This window comes from Cavenderia fasciculata (assembly GCF_000203815.1).
Source record: "Cavenderia fasciculata unplaced genomic scaffold Scf_EUAJFUG02G6ADK-5, whole genome shotgun sequence".
In the NCBI taxonomy this organism is placed as follows: domain Eukaryota; phylum Evosea; class Eumycetozoa; order Acytosteliales; family Cavenderiaceae; genus Cavenderia; species Cavenderia fasciculata.
In genome coordinates, this window is record NW_004457635.1 from 348440 (window position 1) to 369626 (window position 21187).

General features: G+C 33.1%; 10 protein-coding genes across 10 annotated transcripts; 3 read left to right on the plus strand and 7 right to left on the minus strand.

Moving 5' to 3' along the window:
* Positions 1-48: 48 nt before the first annotated feature.
* Positions 49-1173, minus strand: DFA_11002 (uncharacterized protein; the record flags this gene model as incomplete). The annotated part of the gene is made up of 3 exons (XM_004351198.1): positions 49-242; positions 834-868; positions 1109-1173. 3 exons carry the CDS (start codon positions 1171-1173, stop codon positions 49-51), a joined length of 294 nt encoding a protein of 97 aa, XP_004351250.1.
* A 396-nt stretch (positions 1174-1569) lies between these two features.
* On the plus strand, positions 1570-3499 carry gnpda1 (glucosamine-6-phosphate isomerase; the record flags this gene model as incomplete). The annotated part of the gene is made up of 5 exons (XM_004351199.1): positions 1570-2193; positions 2279-2407; positions 2496-2521; positions 3005-3034; positions 3337-3499. 5 exons carry the CDS (start codon positions 1570-1572, stop codon positions 3497-3499), a joined length of 972 nt encoding a protein of 323 aa, XP_004351251.1.
* Positions 3500-3630: 131 nt separating this feature from the next.
* DFA_11004 (uncharacterized protein) lies at positions 3631-4437 on the plus strand (the record flags this gene model as incomplete). The annotated part of the gene is made up of 2 exons (XM_004351200.1): positions 3631-3948; positions 4027-4437. 2 exons carry the CDS (start codon positions 3631-3633, stop codon positions 4435-4437), a joined length of 729 nt encoding a protein of 242 aa, XP_004351252.1.
* A 143-nt stretch (positions 4438-4580) lies between these two features.
* Positions 4581-7418, minus strand: DFA_11005 (uncharacterized protein; the record flags this gene model as incomplete). The annotated part of the gene is made up of 1 exon (XM_004351201.1): positions 4581-7418. The coding sequence occupies one exon, from the start codon at positions 7416-7418 to the stop codon at positions 4581-4583; it is 2838 nt and encodes a 945-aa protein (XP_004351253.1).
* A 395-nt stretch (positions 7419-7813) lies between these two features.
* DFA_11006 (uncharacterized protein) lies at positions 7814-10558 on the minus strand (the record flags this gene model as incomplete). The annotated part of the gene is made up of 1 exon (XM_004351202.1): positions 7814-10558. One exon carries the CDS (start codon positions 10556-10558, stop codon positions 7814-7816), a length of 2745 nt encoding a protein of 914 aa, XP_004351254.1.
* Positions 10559-11093: 535 nt separating this feature from the next.
* DFA_11007 (uncharacterized protein) lies at positions 11094-15647 on the minus strand (the record flags this gene model as incomplete). Its single annotated transcript, XM_004351203.1, has 6 exons — positions 11094-11114; positions 11515-12319; positions 12513-12625; positions 12934-12979; positions 13426-13616; positions 13722-15647. The coding sequence occupies 6 exons, from the start codon at positions 15645-15647 to the stop codon at positions 11094-11096; spliced, it is 3102 nt and encodes a 1033-aa protein (XP_004351255.1).
* A 281-nt stretch (positions 15648-15928) lies between these two features.
* Positions 15929-17379, minus strand: DFA_11008 (uncharacterized protein; the record flags this gene model as incomplete). The annotated part of the gene is made up of 2 exons (XM_004351204.1): positions 15929-15996; positions 16158-17379. 2 exons carry the CDS (start codon positions 17377-17379, stop codon positions 15929-15931), a joined length of 1290 nt encoding a protein of 429 aa, XP_004351256.1.
* Positions 17380-17511: 132 nt separating this feature from the next.
* DFA_11009 (uncharacterized protein) lies at positions 17512-19407 on the plus strand (the record flags this gene model as incomplete). Its single annotated transcript, XM_004351205.1, has 3 exons — positions 17512-17644; positions 18127-18708; positions 18818-19407. The coding sequence occupies 3 exons, from the start codon at positions 17512-17514 to the stop codon at positions 19405-19407; spliced, it is 1305 nt and encodes a 434-aa protein (XP_004351257.1).
* Positions 19408-19627: 220 nt separating this feature from the next.
* Positions 19628-20254, minus strand: DFA_11010 (uncharacterized protein; the record flags this gene model as incomplete). Its single annotated transcript, XM_004351206.1, has 1 exon — positions 19628-20254. The coding sequence occupies one exon, from the start codon at positions 20252-20254 to the stop codon at positions 19628-19630; it is 627 nt and encodes a 208-aa protein (XP_004351258.1).
* Positions 20255-20824: 570 nt separating this feature from the next.
* DFA_11011 (uncharacterized protein) lies at positions 20825-21187 on the minus strand (the record flags this gene model as incomplete). Its single annotated transcript, XM_004351207.1, has 1 exon — positions 20825-21187. One exon carries the CDS (start codon positions 21185-21187, stop codon positions 20825-20827), a length of 363 nt encoding a protein of 120 aa, XP_004351259.1.

Genomic DNA, 21187 nt, shown 5'->3' on the forward strand with positions numbered 1-21187 from the left:
GGAAATTGCGAATTTGATTTTAAATAATCAATAATGAGGTCTCTATTTTTAAACTTGGACAATTGAAAATGGTCTAGTATTATGTAATATAGATAGTGGTAAGAATATTGGTCTTTGTTGAATTTGAAGTTGTTGTTGTTGTTGTTGTTGTTGTTGGGAATTTGTAATAATCTGATGTTGTTGATGTTGTTGGTTGACTCGATGATTATGATTATGATTATTGATCAAGATATAGATGGCAACTAGAAATTTGGTTATAATGAATAATAGAAAGAATCGGTTAATCATCAGTCTTTGGTACTATTACTATCGATATCTATTAACAATAGTTTAGAGAGAGAGAGATAAAAATAAAATAAATAAAACAACAATATATAATAATAAAAAGAGATAATGATCCAACCAACTATAAAGGGGACTGTATCGATAAAAAAAAAGAGTAAAATAGAGAGTTTTAATATAATAAATGTGAATTTGACAGTGTATGTGCAAACAAACAAACAAAAACAAACAAATTATAATATTTATGTGATTATAATATATTATACCTGTGTGTATGTATATGATTGATGTACTGTACCCCCTTTACTTGTCTCTCTCTTTAAATTATATTATTATTTGTCCATGTAGTAGTAGTGTGTGGTTGTTGTTCATGGAGGGTGGGTGGTGATAGAAGAACATTGCAAACGGTTCAGTGAGGGGTGTGGTTTGAGTGAATGAACGAACAGTGTGAGGGTAAGTTTTTGTTGCGTTTGCTCAGATTCATATGATGGATACAATTGTCGCAGCTGAGACTTGAAACTCTAAGAATCTCTTGATTGAACCAAACTTACTTTTCAATTGATTATTTATAGGATGATTATTGTTGCTTTGTTAAACAAATAGACAGTTTTTGTGTTGTGGTTGTGTCCTATCCAATCAATCCAATCGAATTCTGATCAGTAATAATGTCAATCTTATTTATTCAATAAATAACTAAAATGATTGGTTGTGTGTATGTCTGTGTGTGGCTTGCTATTAATGTGTTGAAATTTCCTTCTTCTCTTTGTTTGTTTATGAGGGTTGAATCTGACTGATCTCGAGGTAGTCTAAAACTAAAAATATATACAACAGTAGTTTACTAAACAATGCAATGCAATTACTCTTTACGCAACATTGACCTGCAAATTGCATCAAAAAAAAAAAAAAAAAAAAAAAAAGAAAAAGAAAAAGAAAAAACAAAAAAAACCTTTGATCAGAGTAAAAAAAAAGTAGTTCAAAACAAGCCGAACATAAATAAACAGAGGAACCAATTCAATTTCACCAATGGTATAAATCAGGTACCCAGGCCGAAAGGAGGAGGAAGGTCTTGTGTTTTCAAAAAAAAACAAAAACGGAGATACTTTGTGGATGATGATTAATGATGGGTGGGATCGTTCACGTCGGAACATCGATGAAATTTAATTAATAATTTTTTAATCGGTTGTTTGTTGTGGCATTGGGAACCACCTCTTCTGTCATGTCGAGCTGTGAGTTGATCATCATCATCATCATCATCATTGCATTATTCAAATAGTTTAGTTGTCGAGAATGAGATTAATCATTAAAAAAGATAAGAATCAAGCAGGAGAATACATTGCAAAGTATTTAAAGGATAGAATCAAAGGATTTGTACCAACACCTACTAGACCATACTTGGTGTTGGGACTACCAACTGGATCATCTCCGCTACCAATCTACAAGCTATTGGTTGAATATCACAAAGCTGGCGAGCTTTCATTCAAGCATGTAGCTACCTTTAACATGGACGAATACCTTGGTTTGGACAAGAAACATCCATTCTCTTATCACTACTTTATGCACGAGAATTTGTTCAATCACATTGATATCGATCATCGCAACGTACATATCCTCAATGGTATGGCTTCAGATGCCACGGTTGAATGTGAAAACTATGAAAAGACAATCGAGTCGTATGGCGGTATCGACATCTTTCTCGGTGGTATGGGTGTCGACGGACACATTGCCTTTAACGAGCCAGGTTCCTCTCTTGCCTCTCGTACCCGTCTCAAGAGTTTAACTCGTGAAACTATCCTTGTCAATAGTCGTTTCTTTGACAATGTCTCTCAAGTACCAACTCAAGCATTGACTGTTGGTGTTGGTACAATCCTTGATGCTCGTGAAGTCATCTTAATTGTTACTGGTCATTCAAAGGTATAAATATAAATATATATATATAGATAGATATAGATATAAAGATGATACTTGTACTCATTCATCATTCCTTTAATTTATTTAGGCAATGGCATTATATAAAACAATTGAAGAAGGTGTAAGTCATATGTGGACAGCATCAGCATTACAAATGCACAAGAGAGCAATGATCATTTGTGATGAAGAAGCTATCGATGAATTGAAAATAAAGACAGTAAGATATTTTAATGATGTAGAGAATCATAATGGTTTCTAAATCTAAAAATAATTAAATAATTAAATAATAATAAATCTTTTAAAAGATTGATGTAAAGTATAATAACAATAAGTATTTATTATATTTATGTATATGTATGTATGGTTTATGTGTCTCAGAATCGCCTTTATTCTTCAAACATAATTATTACTTTAATTTCTCTGTAGATAGAAAACAAAAGAAGAATGTTCATCATTGAATTCAACCGAAGGAGGATCTAATGATTAGTTCCTTTCGACAGTGATAATTACAATGGATTCCTTAAGTTCTTGTGTATTGCAGATCTACGTATATATGTTAATAATATGTGATTAAGAAAAGGTTTTCATCATTGACAAACAGTAACAATAAACATAAAAGTAAATACTATGTATGACACCGTTGATCCCCCCCTGCTTACATTCCAAAGATAATGACTGAGAATAGGAGGAAATATGCTAGCATATACCGAAACGAGGCTCAATCCCAGACTCTTAACCATATCTTTAAAGACGAAAGGGGGTTTCTTGCTGGTCATACATATATACCTAAATGACTTGCTATTATTATAAATAGTTTCAATGTACTGCACTCCCTAGGAGTCAAGTAAGATCAGCTCCTTTGAAAACCGTACTTTGATACTATTTTGAATAGCGCATGTTTAATCTTACGCCCACTGTTATTAATATCAGTACAAAAAAAAAAATAAAAAAATAAAATAAATAATGATATTTTTATTTATTTGATGATCTTTGTAAGTTGGTCTTTACAAAAGTTGTAATATCTTATCACATGAATGATAATATCTATATCAATATATGAATCAATCGTTAATATAAAGGATCACCTTTCGTTTTTCCCAGGCCACATCGTATGGAATGTTGATTCTGAAGGCTTTTTTGTTTAAGATCACTCCGCGAGACCCCGAAAAGCAAGGTCACCGTTTCAAAAAGTTTCGCTTTTGCACAAGTGCCATTCGCTGTTTTGAAGGACTGGAGATCAACTATAAAAGAGTCGTTTCCACATCATCATTTAAATCATCATCATTTGATTAATCATAAATACAAATAATAATAATAATTTGAACAAATTATATTATTCAACAATAACAACAACGTAATAATAATAATATCTCATCAACTACGCGATAAAACAACAAAGTATATTTTAATTAAACAACAACAACAACAACAATCACAAACATGTCAACATTTAGAATTTATCATCCATACCCAAATGTTATTCCATATGAATTAACACCAATCATGTCGACAGAGGACTACAAACAATTCAAGTCACTATACAATGTATACAATAGAAAACAAGTTAAACGTAATTTCATAGCTGCTGCCGTATTCTTTGTGATCATGTTGGCTTGCATCGGTCTCATTGTAAAGGGTTGTATACCAATCGATGGACAGGAAAATGAATATGCAAAGATTTATATCATGGGTTCAATTGGTATTCTGGTAGTAGATTCTTCTTTATTTTTAGCTGCACTTCTTGTTATTGGTAGAAAGGTATATATATAAAACAAACATTAGTATACAACAATTATTTAATATAATATTAATATTAATTTTTTTTTTTTACTGTAGGTTCGAAATGCACTTACCTGTAGACTCAATGGACATTTTGCACAAAGAGGTCTTACATTTAATATTGTTGCAAGACTTGGTCATAAAGACCACCATACTTCACAACAATTTGTTGAGATTACCACTTCTACTGCCATCGTAGCTCCACCTCCCTTTGTCATTCCAATGCCACTTCAACAACAACAACAACCACCAGTACAATATTTCCAAGGTCAACCACAACAACAATATATGCAATACCAACAACCAATGTACAATCCAAATTATCAACAACAACAACAACAACAACAACCACCAGTACAATATTATAACAACAACAATGTTCCAGTTCAACAAACTGCAGGTAAAATAAGTACAAAGGGAATGCCTGAAGAGTCTGATAAAACTCCTCTTGTAAATACTAAAAAATAATCGACCAACCATATAATAATAATAATAAGATAATACCCCTTTAATACAAAGTAGATAACAAAAGTATTAATTAATGAATTAATTGTAAATAGAAAATAAACCAAGACTAGGGTCTTTTGAATTTATTAAATAATATCAACTTTTTAGATAGATTTGATTCTCGAAAATGTTAAGGTTGTTTGACCTCTAGTACTAGGATTACCAATTTTAGATGTAGAGTAATCAATTTTAAAACAAGTGGTCGACATGTCAAGTATGGGTGGGTTGATGCTGGATCGATACATAAACCTTTGAATATGATGATGACCAACCTTTGAAAGTTCCATCAATAAAATGTAAATATAGCTACACGATTCGAATTGATTATTAATGTATTTAAATGTTTGAACTGATGGATTGAGTTGAAGACAGTGTGTTGTATTACAGGTTGAGGTTGTTATCTTTTTGATTCTATTTGGTAGTTTTATCAAGTCACTACACTCTACTTCACAAGATAGATGTAGTCTGTCTAGATTTGGAAATTGATCTAGAATATCGAATTGTTTGGAATTGATTGAGATGGATCTGACAGATTGTTTGACATCATCGGGGACACCACGATAGCTTGGACAATAGAGTTTGGTGATTGGTTTGCCTTTTAATGCACGGTTCATACTATGAATGATATCATAGGTCTCATAGGGAGTACTTCTACGAATATCCAATTTGGTCAAGAACTTGAGCCCATCAATAGCATGGCGTCGAACCGAATCATCGTACAAATCGAATAAAAGAGATTTGATGTTGGGTAGATTTTGAGTTAAGCTAATCAATCTTTTAACCGAGAATTGTACTTTTGTGATTGCCAACCTTTCATTTTCATTTAGTTGGCTATAATCACTACTGTTACCAACATGGATCGAGTTGACCGAATGATTTAATATACAATATTCATTATTGATTTGGTTGAGATGCTGATCGAGTTGTTCTCTCGTCTGGTTGACCATATGATTAAAGTGATTTAATTTGATATGATTGAATAAATCTTTTGAAATGAGTGATAGTTGTAATCTTGATCGATTGACATGTACTCCATTCAATCCAAGTGGAGGGTATGGTGTTGTGGTTGAAAAATGAACGGCACATTGATTCTTGATTGCCAGGAATGATTCAATAAATGATTCATCATCCAATATTGACATTCCTTTTTCAATTGATCTATCCAATATCGATTTATCATAAATACAAGTACAACGATCTCTTAAATTCCAAACCATAGATATAATATTATAAATAATATAGTTTGGTAATTTTATACTATTATTATTACAGTTATTATTATTATTATTATTATTATTATTATTATTTATAATATTATCAGTTGATATTAAAGAGGAGGGATGATGATGGCTATTATTATCAATATTATTATTATTATTATCTATTAATTTAAATTGTAATTTGTAATATGATGTATTTGAAATGGTTGATCCAAGATATTCATATCCCAATTCTTTAAATTTGATGATTCTATTCTCTAAAATACTTGTTGGTGAATCAATGATTATTCTTTTGATATTATTATTATTCTTTTGGATTGTTATTAATGACTGCCTTTCCTCCAAATCAAGATTTGAATTATTTTTATCATTTGATATATTTTTGAATCTGACGGTATCGATGAGTGGATAGTTGATTAATGAATCGAATGTACCTGGTACGAGTATGGTGAACGTCACTTTTCTGACACTATCTGGTATTGATAGTCCAAGGTGCCCTTTGGTATAAACGATGTGTTTGAGATTAGGAAAGTCCTCTTGTTGTTTGATATCATAGTACGGTGATGACACAACTCGAAGGTTTTGTTTGACTTGTACATCTAACAAATTCCAATCAAAGCGGTCTGGAAGAAGTAGCTTGGTGATACGGGTTCCTGGTTTGAGGAGGAATGTTGGCAAGTGTTGGAATATATATGGACCAATAGAGGCACATAAAAGGTTGACAGAGGTGAGGTTGTTAAAGTTTTTAAACAATGCTGTGATTGTATTGTTGTTGATATCACCGTAATGAGATATACTCTTGAGTTTTGGTAGAGATTCGGCTACATTGGTCAGACTATTGGCCTTTGGGAGGTACCACCCTCCGCCAGATCCTACTCTCTGAAAGTGAATCTTTTCAACATCACACAACAAATCTTTTGAAGAGATTCTAAAGAATGTGTTGAATTTGGTAGCCGATGATGATGGGAGGATCGAGAGAGTAGTTGCTTTCTTGATGATGCAATGACGATCGTTAATATGATTCCACACTTTGTCGGTTGGTTTCAATGTTATATCGGTGAATAACGTAGTCGACACGTAAGAGAATACTCTCTTGGAGACCATTGCCAATGATCTCTTCCATAGCTTGCTATCATCCTTGCAATCATCGAATATTGGTGGTTTGTGTCCCATGTCGACTTTGAATAGGTGCATTTGACACAAGATCCCAACATTGGGTACAAGTTTCTTGATGTGCGAATCAACTTGAATACACATAAACACTGACAGATCTTGTTCGAGTGGTCGACGGTCGGGATATGAATAGTAACGAGGTTGGTTTCCGCGCGAAAACATTGGAATCAATCGTTGTTGCTCCACAGCATCTCTATAGTCACTCGAGCCGATACAAGTACATATATCGATAGTGTCAAATGCCACCTTTAATATTCTAGCAATGATGATCCATGGCAAGCAATACTCTAACGCACCTTGATTGTAATCTGTGATTTTCTCTATTACTTGTTCATCTTCCTTTCTTTGCTTATCATGTTTGAGTAGCTTTTTAATTATCAATGTCTTTGTCTCTTTGTTGGTAGTTTGTACACCATTCTTGTTACACAACTCTAATAGATCTTTTTTATATAATCTATTCAGTCCTTGTGTTGTATATTCAATCTCCTCTTCCTCTTCCTCTCCATCATTACTATTATTATTATTACTATCTCTATCTTTTCTTTTCATTGTATATACGCATATATACATAAATTATAATGCTCTTTAGAATTACATGTTCATTTGAATGAATGAGAGAGAAATGATCATTTCTCTGTGAACTTCAACAACGTAGGTTTTTTTTTTTTTCAATAATTATTTTTTTTTTATACTCTTGTCTTTCTACATTTAGAGATTGTTGATTATGATGTTATATGATTCTCGAAAATGTTATAGTGAATTGGTATAGAGCAATCAATTTAGCGTAAGTGTCTGAGTATGGGTTCTTGGTGGAATGATACATAAATATTTGGATATGACCCATCGTTGAAGTTCAATCAATAAAATATAATTTTTGCTACATTTGGACACTGATTTAGAATATCTACGGAATTGTAAAAATAAATAAATAAATTATAATTTATTCATTTTTCAGCTCTTGAGAATGACAAGGTGAATTGGTTGTACATTTGAAATGAACTGTACATATGAGTTGTGCTGTATCTGGGAGTGGCCCCAGTTATTCTAGATGTAGAGTAATCGATTTCGAAGCATGTATCTGACATGTCTAGTATGGGTGGGTTGATAGTTCCCGATCGATACATAAATCTTTGAATATGACCAACATCTGAAAGTTCCATCAATAAAATATAAATATAGCTGTGGGAGCACAGATCAATGTATTTGAATGTTTGAACTGATGGATTGAGTTGAAGAGATTGTGTTGTATAATAGGTTGATGTTGTTATCTTTTTGATTCTATTTGGTAACTTTATCTGGTTTCCCTTTTTACAAGTGAGATGTAATCTGTTGACATTTGGACATTGATTTAGAATTTTCAATTGTTTGGAATTGATTGAGATGGATATGAGTGATTGTTTGACATCATCTGTGATATTGATATAATGTGAACAATAGAGTTTGGTGATTGCTTTGCCTTTTAATGTACTGCCGAGACTACGAAGGGTATCAATGTCGGTTAGATGGCGTATATCCAATTTTGTCAAGAACTTGAATCCATCAATAGCACCAAGTAACTTTGGTCTTGTGTCAGCATCAATATCGCCATCCAAAAGGACAAGAGATTTGATATTGGATAATTTTTGAATGAAATCAATCGATCTTTTAATCGAGCATTCTATCTTTGTGATTGCCAATCTTTCTTTTTCATTTAATTGTTGTTGGATATCATCGGTGCCGTTGTTGTTGTTGCCGATGTTGTCGTTTATGTCGACGTAGTTGTTATAGGTGTATTCGTCTTTGGGAACAAGTATCGAATTGATGTTTTCTAATATACAATAATCATTGTTAGTTTTACTGCAATGACGATTTAATATATGTATGGGGATAAATAAATGATTAAAATGATTTAATTTGATAAGATTGAATATATCTTTTGAAATGAGTGATAGTTGTAATCTTGATCTGTTGACATCAATGCCATTGAATCCAAGTGGCGAATAGGTTATTTTCGTTGAAAAATGAACTGAACATTGATTCTTGATTGATTCAAAATATTCCAAAAATCCTTCTTTATCCAATATTTTTGTGGTACAGCGATTCCAAACATCCAATATTCGTGTTATATAAATACAAGTACAACGATCTCTTAAATTCCAAACCATTGATATAATCTGTCGAATAATATTATTTGGTAATTGTTGACTATTATTATTATTATTATTATTATTATTATTATTATTATTATTATTATTATTATTATTATTATTATTATTATTACTAGTATTATCATTATCAATACCATTTTTAATATTATTATTATCAATATTATTATTATTTTCAATATTATTATTCTCTATTAATTTAAATTGTAATTTGTAATGTGATGTATTTGAATGAGTTGATCCAAGATATTCATAACCCAATTCTTTAAATCTAATGACATTACTCTCTAAAATAGCTGTTTGTGAATCAATGATGATTCTTTTGATACTCTTTTGGTTGATAGATGATTGAATTTTATCCAAACCGATTACCAATTCAGGAGTTTGATATGGTAGCGGTTTTTTGAATCTGACAATATGAACTTGTGGAGCTTGCTCAACCAACAAATCTAATAAACCTTTTTTATGTGCAGAGAAGGTAACTTTTACGACAGTGGCAGGCACAAACAACCCCAAATCCCTTATAGATACACCATAAACAATGTGGTTGAGATTGGGAAAGTCCTCTTGTTTGATATTTAGATTGAGGTCTGGTGATGATATGGCTCGAAGGTTTTGTTTGACTTGTGCATCCAATGAATCCCAATCAAAATGTTCTGGAAGAATGATCTTGGTGATACGAGTACCTGGTTTGAGCAATGTTGATATTGGTTGAAAATACTCTGGACCTTTATAACCAAGGGTGCAAGCACTGAAAAGGTTGATGGATGTGAGGTTGCGGAATTTGGTGAATAATATTGGTATTGAAAAATCTTGGACAGGGCCAAAATGATTTATACTCTTGATAGTGGGCATATGAGTGACAAATATGTCCAGATTAATATAGTGTAACCCTTGGAGGTGAATCTTGTCGACCACCTTTAACCTCTCTTTGAACGGTGAGTCACTGGTTAGGAATTTGTCAAAACTTGAGCAATAATAAACTCTGAGTGTCTTGACGGCGTGATAACCGTATTTGAAAGGCTTGATAGGGAGATCTCCATCGTCCAGCTTTAAATCGGTGAATAGGTTGGTTAGCACGTACGAGTATACTCTCTTGGAGACAACTACCAAAGATCTCTTCCATCGACTGCTACAGTCGGTCCATCTGGTGCTTCCATCCTTATCGAAATTGAATTTTGGTTGGTGTCCCTTATCGACGGAGAATCTGTGAATAGGACACATGTCATCTCTATCAAGTTCATGTTTCGTGACCAACAAATGTGCCTGCGTAAACCGAAACACATACAGATTTTGTTCACATTCCTTCTTGTCAGGATATGAATAGTGACGAGTTTTTATCGCTGCTGCTGGTGCCAATCGTTGTTGCTCCACAGCATCTCTATAGTCATGTGAATGTACACAAGTACAGATATCACAAGTGTCAAATGCCTCCTTTAGTATTCTAGCAATGATGAACCACGGCAAGCAGTACTCCAACACTCCTTGATTGTAATCTTTCTGTACCTTTAGTTGTTGTGTATACTTTTCCTCTTCGCATTCCATTATTATTAAATAGCAACTACAAAGATTAAAAAAAAAGAGGAATAAACTCAAAGATCATATGTATCACTCGAGAGGTGGCCAAATGCCTCGTCATCTCTGTCTATAAATATCTTTTTTTTCTTTTTAGACAAAGATTACGATCGACCCCTCATACCTCGCAGATTTTGAGTTTTTTTTTTTTTATTTCCTTAATACTTTAAATAAAGATTGTAAAGTATCAATGAACAAGTAAATCAAGTAAGATGAACTTATAATACTCGGAGTGGTCTATGTTAATGTTTAATGGTTGGGGAGAAATTCTTTAAATGTCGAAGATATTCGTCTCACAAAATTTTGTAGGGTGGTTTTGAAAGATGCATATCTTTATATGGGATAGATGTATCAAACAAACAAAACTGAACAATGTATCATATACTACAGTTGAAGGACTATATTTTTTCTAGGATAGATTTTTAAACTTGAAATAAAAGAGATATTAATGATATTTAAAAGTACAAAAAATTTGAGATAGAGAAAAGGCGATTTCAGGGTAAGATTATTTGAGACCCAAATATATCTAAAGCATTAAAGATTGGTTATATTATTTTTTATTTACATTTATACATCAAGAAAGGTTGGTTTTAGTGAAAAATATGGTGTGGAGAAGGTTTTTACAATTTGGTGTGAGATTTTACGCGGCAGCTTATAAATGGTATGCTTTACTTGGGTAAACGATATTCTTTGACTAAAGACGTAGCAAGTGTTCTAATGAACTCCCTGTGATCCAGGTGACTCTCTACATTATGAATATACATAATATATGCATTTGTGACAGCATACATAAGAAGTCCAAGGAATTGGCTTTGGTCAGTGGACGAGTGTGGATGGTTGTGCCAAAAGTAGGTAGCCAACTGGTTGAATTGATCGAGCGCTCTCTTGGTATCATCATAGCGATTAAGTATAAGACTTCTACCTACTGACGTTACCCTGGTTTTGGACGACTTCATCTTAAAAGAATTTGTCGCTAATCTCATCACCTTGTTTCTGTGATAGCCAGCGGCGATAGTGGCACCCTTGAAAGCAAATCTTGACTTCCATTGGGGCAGCCCAACAATGATTCCTACTTTCCATACTTCCGATGGGAGTCTATCTGCTTTAATACAAAGCGTTCCATACATTCCATTTCTTTCCAAGTAACTTATTTGGTTTAGTGTGGAGAACTTGCTGTCAGCTGTTATATGATAGTCCTTTTTGGTGTCTAGTTTAACAGATTCAACTAGTTTTTGAAAACTTGTCTCTCCATTGTATTCCTTGCTTGGTATCATAGCTAACAAGTACCTTGTCTTGGTATCTGAAAGGGTGTTGTACTCTATGGCCCACTTCTCTGGTTTGTCTTTGTTAAAACTGAGTAGATCTTTATCTCTAGGCTTTGCTTTGATCCTTGATTCGTCGACTGTGAGAAAAGTACCAGGGTCTATGTGTCTTTTGAAGTTGGCTTGAAGCATATTAACAAATATGTCGATGGGGATGTAGATGTTGGGGTGAATAAGCTCCCATCTGGACTTGGGAAGAGATTCTCCCTTGAATGGGTAATTGTATGACCATGTTCCAGTAGTAAACAGTTCTGTGTTATTATCTATTCCAAGGGTTATAGATGTAAACACCAAAGCAAAGTAATTGTATACTTCAAATACGTTAAGCTTTGGTTTATCTTGACAAAATGCATCTGTACGGTTGCTGAAAAGCACAATTTCCTTGACAATGCTCTTTGTAATCATGCTCCTGAAATAATCGAGAGGTTCAGATGATGTTGGAACACGCTTCCACCTATGTCGATGTATATTCATCCTCTCTTCAAATATAGGGTCTTTTATTCCTTCCCGACCTACAGCTCTAAGTTTAGGAGCTAGATCTTCAAACCTGTTGACTAAAGTTAGTGATTTTTATAAGATGAAAATGTTACTATCATGCTTACTCTATAAATTCTTCTCCTCTTGGTACCTTAGTATGCTTGATTGGCTGTCCATCTGTACCATCTACTTGTTGTTGAATTGGTTTTCTCTTATTCGGCATTGTATAGATAAAAAGCTGAGTAATAATAAGTAAAAAAATCTATACAAAACTTTGTGTATGTGAATTTGTATTTAAATTTTAAACTAAGTTTTTTTTGGCGGGTTTGCAAGTAGTTACTTTCAGCTTATTATCGTACAACAAGGTTTTTATTTTATTTTGATAGAAATATACCAATCGATGGATCTATTTGTCTAGTGATACACAAAGAAAGTTTTAATAAAAAAAAATAAAATATGACCTATTTTTATCTCTCATAACGATCACCGATCTAAGTCTCGTTTTTAGGTATATTTCACCATTTCTCGAAAAAAGAATATTCCTACATTTGTAGAATCATAATCCTTTTGTTCCCTTCTTCCAGCACCTAATCTATTTAAAATAACATTGATGTAAAAAAACCTAGTATACTATTTTTTATGAAATAAAATACTATCACAATTTCTTTTGATTTGAACAAATATTTTACGCTCAACCAAGTTTAATCTGAGCACTATCATGTAAAGTAATCAGATTTGGTATATACTTGTTCCTTTCCTACATTTTATTAATTTAATTAAAAAATATTAAAGTAAAAATCGAAAATTGTGCGAGGTCTGGGGAGTCGACTCGAGGAAAACCCAATCAAATTTCAAAAGAAATACAAAACCTTAAAATTTTCATCAGTTCTTGTACAAAGGTGATTTAGTTTATAATTATTTGATCCTTGAAAATGTTATAGCGAATTGGCTTTGATGTCCCAATCGATCATATTGATCAGAGATAAGTTTAGATGTAGAGTAATCAATTTTAAAGCAAGTGGCTGACGTGTCTAGTACGGTGGGGTGATAGTGGATTGATAAATAAATCTTTGAATATGAACCATCTTTGAAAGTTCCATCAATAAACCATAAATATTACTACAATGTTTTCTATCATGATGAGAATATGGTTGGTCAATATATTTGAATATTTGAACTGATGGATTGAATTGGAGACAGTGTGTTGTATTATAGGTTGAGGTTGTTATCTTTTTGATTCTATTTGGTAGTTTTATCAAGTCACTACCAGAGTACGAGTGAAAAGAGAGATGCAATCTGTCTTATATGTACTATACATGTATTGTGTACAATACAATATATGTATTTAGAACATCCAAATCATTGGAATTGATTGAGATGGATCTGAGAGATTGTTTGACATCATCAGAGATTGCCCAATAAATCATATCTCCATAGAGTTTGGTGATTGGTTTTCCTTTTAATGCTTCAATCACTCCACAAAGGGCCTGATGGGATTTAATGTGGCGTATATCCAATTTTGTCAAGAACTGGAGCCCACTGATACCATCAAGGTCAATATCTTGATTATATGTAGATCTTTGATAGTGAAAAAATACTAGAGATTTGATATTGGGTAGATATTTGATACAAGATGTCGATTGGTCAGTAGGACACTGTACCTTGGTGATTGCTAGTCTTTGATTTTCATCTATTTGGCTGTGTACGGCCCCATGGGTATGAACACGAATCGAGTTGATATTATCCAAGAGAAAATATTCATTATTGGATTCAATTTGATTGCGATGATCATTGAATATATCTCTGGGGATAAATAAATGATTAAAATGATTTAATTTGATATAGTTGAATATTTCCTTTGAAATGAGTGATAGTTGTAATCTTGATCGATTGACATGTACTCCATTCAATCCAAGTGGAGGGTATGGTGTTGTGGTTGAAAAATGAACAGCGCATTGATTCTTGATAGAATGGAATGATTCCATCAATCCTTCATCATCCAATATTGACATTCCTTTTTCTTTCCATTTATCCAATATATGTATATCATAAATACAAGTACAACGAGCTCTTAAATTCCAAACCATAGATATAATCTTTCTAATAATATTATTTGGTAATTGTTGACTATTATTATTATTATTATTATTGTTTTTTTCAGTTTGTATTAAAGAGGAGGAATGAAGATGATTACCTTCTATTAATTTGAATTGTAATTTGTAATTTGATGTATTTGAAATAGTTGATCCTAGATATTCATATCCCAATTCTTTAAATTTGATGACATTTACGTCTAAAATGTTGATTGGCGAATCAATTATGATTCGTTTGATATTGTTTTTAATGGTGATCATTGATGAGTGTATTTTATCCAAATCGATCTTGTTCAATTCTGGAATGTAGGAATAATATGATATGTTTTTGAATCTGACAGCGTGAACTTGTGGAGCTTGCTCAACTAATAAATCTATTAAACCTTTTTTATGTGCAGTGAAGGTAACTTTTACGACAGTGGCAGGCACAAACAACCCCAAATCACTCACTGATGCACCATAAACAATGTGGTTGAGATTGGGAAAGTCCTCTTGTTTGATATTTAGATTGAGGTCTGGTGATGATATGGCTCTAAGATTTTGTTTGACTTGTGCATCCAATGAATCCCAATCAAAGTATTTTGGAAGAATGATCTTGGTGATACGAGTACCTGGTTTGATGAGTGTCGGCAAGATTTGAAACATATCTGGACCAGCATTACAATAGACACATAAAAGGTTGATGGATGTGAGGTTGTCAAAATTGGTAAACAGTGATACCAATGAATCGGTGTCGAGATCATTGTATAGAGAAATAGTTTTGACCTTGGGGAAGTGAATGGCCAACCTGTCCAGATTAATTAATGTCACTTCTATTAATCTTGATCTCCCTAGTAGGTGAATCTTTTCAACATGATAAACGATATTTTTGAAAGGGTCACTATCCAAGAAAGCAACAAACACATTGCCAAAATGGACTGTGAGTTTCTTGATGATGATGTGATGACGGTCTTTGATATAATCACTTTTTTGATCACTTCTTCCCAACGTTAGATCGGTGATTAGAGAAAAGAGGGTAGTTGACACGTAAGAATATACTCTCTTGGAGACAAATCCTAATGATCTCTTCCATTGCTTGTTATCATTTGTCCATATCATTTCATCCTTATTGAAATTGAATTTTGGTCGGTGTCCCCTATCGACTACGAATCTGTGAATAGGACACATTTCCTCTCTACCGAGTGCATGTATCCTTACAAGAGCTTCAGTTTGAAGATACCCAAACGGTGACAGATCTTGTTTACACTTTTTCTTGTAGGGGTATGAATAGTAACGAGGTCGGTTCTGACTTTCAAAGTGAGGAACTGATTGTTTTTTGTGAAAGGCATCTCTAAACTGACTTGAATAGACACAAGTACAGATATCGATAGTATTGAATGCCTCCTTTAGTATTCTAGCAATGATGATCCATGGCAAGCAATACTCTAATGTACCCTGATTGTAATCTTTTAGTGTCTCCATAACTTTGTTCTCGATATCGATTGACAATCAGATCCTTTGGCAGTATAATGTTGTTCTTTTGTGTATACAATATTTCCTATTATCTTCAAGAGTGGGAAGTGAAATGACTGTTAGCATTCCCCAAAGTTTGACAAAATTGTTTTATTTAAAAAATTAATTAAATTTATTTGTTTACAAAGAAAGGTCAATCAATGATTACAAAATGTTAATTAATACTACAATACAGATAATTATATTTATTACATAAAGAAATATGATTATTATCTTGAGATTGGATTAATTTAAATTGTAATTTGTTAAATGATGTATTTGAAATGGTTGATCCTAGATATTCGTAACCCAATTCTTTAAATCTGATGACATTACTTTCTAAAATGTTTACCGATGAATCAATGATGATTCGTTTGATAGTATTTCGTATTGGCATTGATGATTGTATAATCTCTAAATCCAGTCTATCATACTGAGCAACATATTTATAATTGGATATGTTTTTGAATCTGACAGTTTGGATATGTGAATTGTCAGCCAATGAAGCTATTAAACCTTGTTTATGTGTCGTGAATGTAACCTTTCTGGCACTCTGAGGCACTGATATACCAGCCTGTTTGATAAGAAATGTACGAATATAAACAATATGTCTTAGAGATGAAAAGTCTTGATTGAAATCTGGATACATTGAAGATACTACTTGAAGGTTTTGTTTGACTCCTTTATCCAATAAATCCCAATCAAAATGTTCTGGAAGAATGATCTTGGTGATACGAGTACCTGGTTTGAGGAGGAGGAGTGTTGGTATTTGATGCAAAAAATCTGAACTACTGTAAGAGGTACACAAAAGGTTGATGGAGGTGAGGTTGATGAACCGAGTGAAAAATGTTGTGATTGTATTGATGTTGGTGTCACTGTAATGTACAATACTCTTGAGGTTGGGTAGAGCATTGGTCAACTCGTCCAGATTATCTGTCCTTGTGAGTGATGTCCCTTTGTAATGTAGCTTTTCTACACCACACAATAGATCTATTGTGGACGAGTCACTACTACTACTATAGTGATTAAATAAATCCTTTAACTTTGTAAAAGATTTACCGGGAAGGATGGTAAGAGTAGTGACCTTTTTGATAATACAATGATCATCTTTAATGTGATTCCACCATTCTTTTAATTGATCGTCATCGAATGGCTCTAACACTATATTGGTGAATAGAGTGGTCGACACATACAAGAATACTCTCTTGGAGACAAGTCCCAATGATCTCTTCCATCGCTTACTTTTGTCTTTGCATAGAGTCGATTTGACTATACCCTTGTAGACACAAGTACATATATCGATAGTTTCACAAGCCTCCTTTAATATTCTAGCAATGATGAACCACGGCAAGCAGTACTCCAACACACCTTGACTGTAATCTTTCAACAAAATGTTATTATGCTGCATGTTGTTGTGGGTATTCATCATGATTGCTGTTTCTATTATTTAACAACAACAAACAATAAGATAACATTTACTATTACTATATTATTATTATTATTATTATTATTATTATTTTTTGATAATCACATTTCGAAAATGGCATTATTTTTTTCAAAGTCAATCTTTTCATTGCAATGTTTAGCTTATAATAATAATAATAAGAATAATATCTTTAAAAGAAAAGTTAATATATATGGAGAAGAGGAAGAATATACATATGGGCAGTTGAGCATATTCTATGAAAATAAACTAATAGAATTGTGCAACAAACTTGGTGTGCTTACAACAAACGAGACAATGCATCAGATGATAGAAAAGATACTAGATCAAGACTTTCCAAGTCTCCGACACATCCACATCAAGCTTTACGCTGGAGAACAGAATTGGAGAGAATTGGTAGTACCCGAAAGTGTCAAAAAGCTTACATTCATCTCCACCAGATGTATCTCCATTTACTCGTAATCCTCACGTTCGAGCCGTCAGATTCAACAATACAACAGAGAATAATTTTAATACATTACAGTTTCGATTAACCAATCTCAACATCATCACCATTGACCAAAAATCAGATGCTTTAGATATTCAAGTAAATAGATTTAAAGAAATAGGATACGAATATATTGGATCAACATTTAGAAACAACTTTCAAAAATTATCTTTTAAAAAATCAATCCTAGAAATTAATGATGATAATAATAATAATAATAATAGTAGTAGTAGTTGTAATAATATTGATTAATAGTGAAAATATTGGTAATAATAATATTAGTAATAGTAGTAGTTGTAATAATATTGATTATAATAATAGTAATAGTACAAATCTAAAATTACCAAATTCTATTATTTATAATATTATATCTATGGTTTGGAATTTAAGAGATCGTTGTACATGTATTTATGATACAAATGTATTAGAGAGAAATCAATTGATGATTTGGAATGATGAATCATTTATTGAATCATTCCATGCAATCAAGAATCAATGTTCAGTTCATTTTTCAACAACAACAACACCGTATACTCCACTTGGATTGAATGGAATACATGTCAATCGATCAAGATTACAACTATCACTCATTTCAAAGGATATATTCGATTATATCAAATTAAATCACTTTAATCATTTATTTATATCTCGAGTTGGTCAAGAAGTGTATACCCAAAAACCAGCTGATACTTGCATGTTAAAGAATAACATTAGATCAATCTCTTCAGCCCGTTTCAGTATTGAACATAGAAGTGCAGTGACGTTGTTTACAAGGGAACAGAGATTGGCAATCACCAAGATAAATTGTTTGGTCCCGACCCACAGCTCACTCCAGTCACTCATTTCCTTTTCCAACCTCACCTCTCTCCTCCTCAGAGATGCATTCGACTACCCACCAACGACATTTATTGCTAGACTCGAACTTGACCAAACTGGATATTCGTAGTGTTCAAACAGGTCACACAACTCCTGAACAGAATCAACTTGCCAAGGTACTAAAAGGAAAACCAATCACCAAACTCTACTACCACCAGAGTATGACAAGTTCATACCTCGAACTTTCAGATGACGTTAAACAATCACTCCGATGCATTTTAATCGACCCCAAACAATCTAATATTCTCGATCATTTTCCAAATGTCACTCATCTTCAACTTCATCCAGAACACTCTGCAGAGTATAAAGAAGAATTCAAGTTTCCAGACAGAATCAAAAAGATAACATGCTCCAACTTTGAAAGTGCAAGACAACTTGTCAAACTCAACACTTGTCTTGACACTTTTAAATATTATCGCAAGGATGGATACGATATCCTTCTTTTCCTAAATGAACTTTCAAAAGATTTTAGTCTTTCACACCTCAAAACATTTATTTATCAATCCAACTCTACCATTCCTCTAATAGACATGCCAACTACCAATTTTCAACTAATCCACTCGAGATCTAAAATCATTGGAAATGTTGATCAAAAAATTCACTTATTATTTTCAAGAAGAGAGGAATAAACTAATATTAATAAATAAAAATTACATCCTCATTGTTAACAATAGTTATTTAAAAAAGAAAGAAACTAAACTAAACTATTTAATTTTTTTTTTTCTATTTTAATGTTTACAAATTATATCTTATATTTGATAACTTTTATTACAAACGTTGTTTGTTGGTAGAACAAAATAAAGTATTTTGGAAGGAGAAAGAAGGATAGTTTTTTTTTTTTTTTGTTTTTTAATCATTGGCAACGACTGGAGCAGATGTTGATTCACCACTACCAGTACCTGCAGTGGCACCGCCAAGAGTAGGAGAGGCAGGGGCAGCAGCATTACCACCAAGATTCTTGTGTCCGATGATACCTCCGAGTGCAAGGGCGGCCAAATTGATGGCTTCGAGAATGACAATACCGGCACCAACCTTTTTGAGGAAATCATAGTCTTCCCAAATCTTGAGACTGAGGTATTGTTGAGGGAATTCGATACCCATAAGATCCAAGGCGTAGCAGAGACAGTTGTACTCGTCGGTCCAAACCTTGTCCATCAACTCGATCAAACGTCTATTGAATTCTTCTGGTTTAGGCTTGTGAAGGAAACGGAACTTGAGCCACATCTTGTGATCCATGGTTGGGTTCTTGACAAAGGCAAGTTCATATGATGTATTTGCAATGATTTCAACATTGGATTCTGGATAAGAGTGGTAGTACTTTCCATTGTGCAATACTGTAAAATGAATATAGTCTACAGTCTTGAAGAGTACCAAGTAGTATTCATCTTGAACTGGGACTGCCTCTGCACTGTGAGGTTCGAATATCTCCAAGAATTTTTCAATAAATGGTGCTCCGTGTTGAATGATTAATGACATATTGTAATATAATTATATATTTAGGTAAATAAGGTAAGTGTAGTGTGTAAGTGTATATGTATATGTACAAAGAAAATAAAGAGAATAATGATGAAAGAGAATGAAAATGATGATCAGCTGAGCAAGGAGCTCAATTTAAAAACAGATTCTTCTTCTGAAATCAGGTCCTTTGCGTGACACAGACTTTTCAGAGACAAAGAGAAGAAGATTGGGTGATCGATCGTTGAATGAGTACAAAGAGAGGTGTAAAATTAGATGAGACCGATGCAAAAAAAAACCCTACCAGGAGGTCAAAGCAGTAGGTGGGTTTTTTCAAAATGACTCAACACGTGTTCCACATCTTTGCATCTTTGACCACAAGATTTTAACGGGCGTCCGAATGCACAAACGGGTAACCCTCGCCGTTTGGGCGACAACCTAACCCCAATCTACTCCACCGCGTACCCAATAGATTATAAAGATGATGATACTCTGATATACCTTTGTTTGCTTTAAAAAAATAATTGTTATATATTATTATATGCCGATTCTATGTATAAGATTTATTTCATTGTTGTAAAGAAGAAGGTTTTAAGGTTCTACTGCAACTACTACTTGATTTTCGGGACAAACAAGATTTTCCATTTCTACGACTACTTGTTGATTTTTTGATCCTCCTCCTCCTAATTGTGATGATGTTGTTTTTGGTGATTTATTATCTTCACTTGATGAAGATGTTGGTGTTGCTGATCTTTTTGATTTCTTGCTTGTTTGTGAAGATGTAGAGGTGTTGTTGCTGATGTTGGCACTTCTTGGATGTACTGCAAGAATGATTACAGACACTTGGCCAATCTCGATGGCAAACGCTATGAATTCATCCAAAAATGTTGCACCAAAGGTTTCGTCAAACAAAAATACATTGACGACGGTCTTTATCATGATGAGGACGACCAT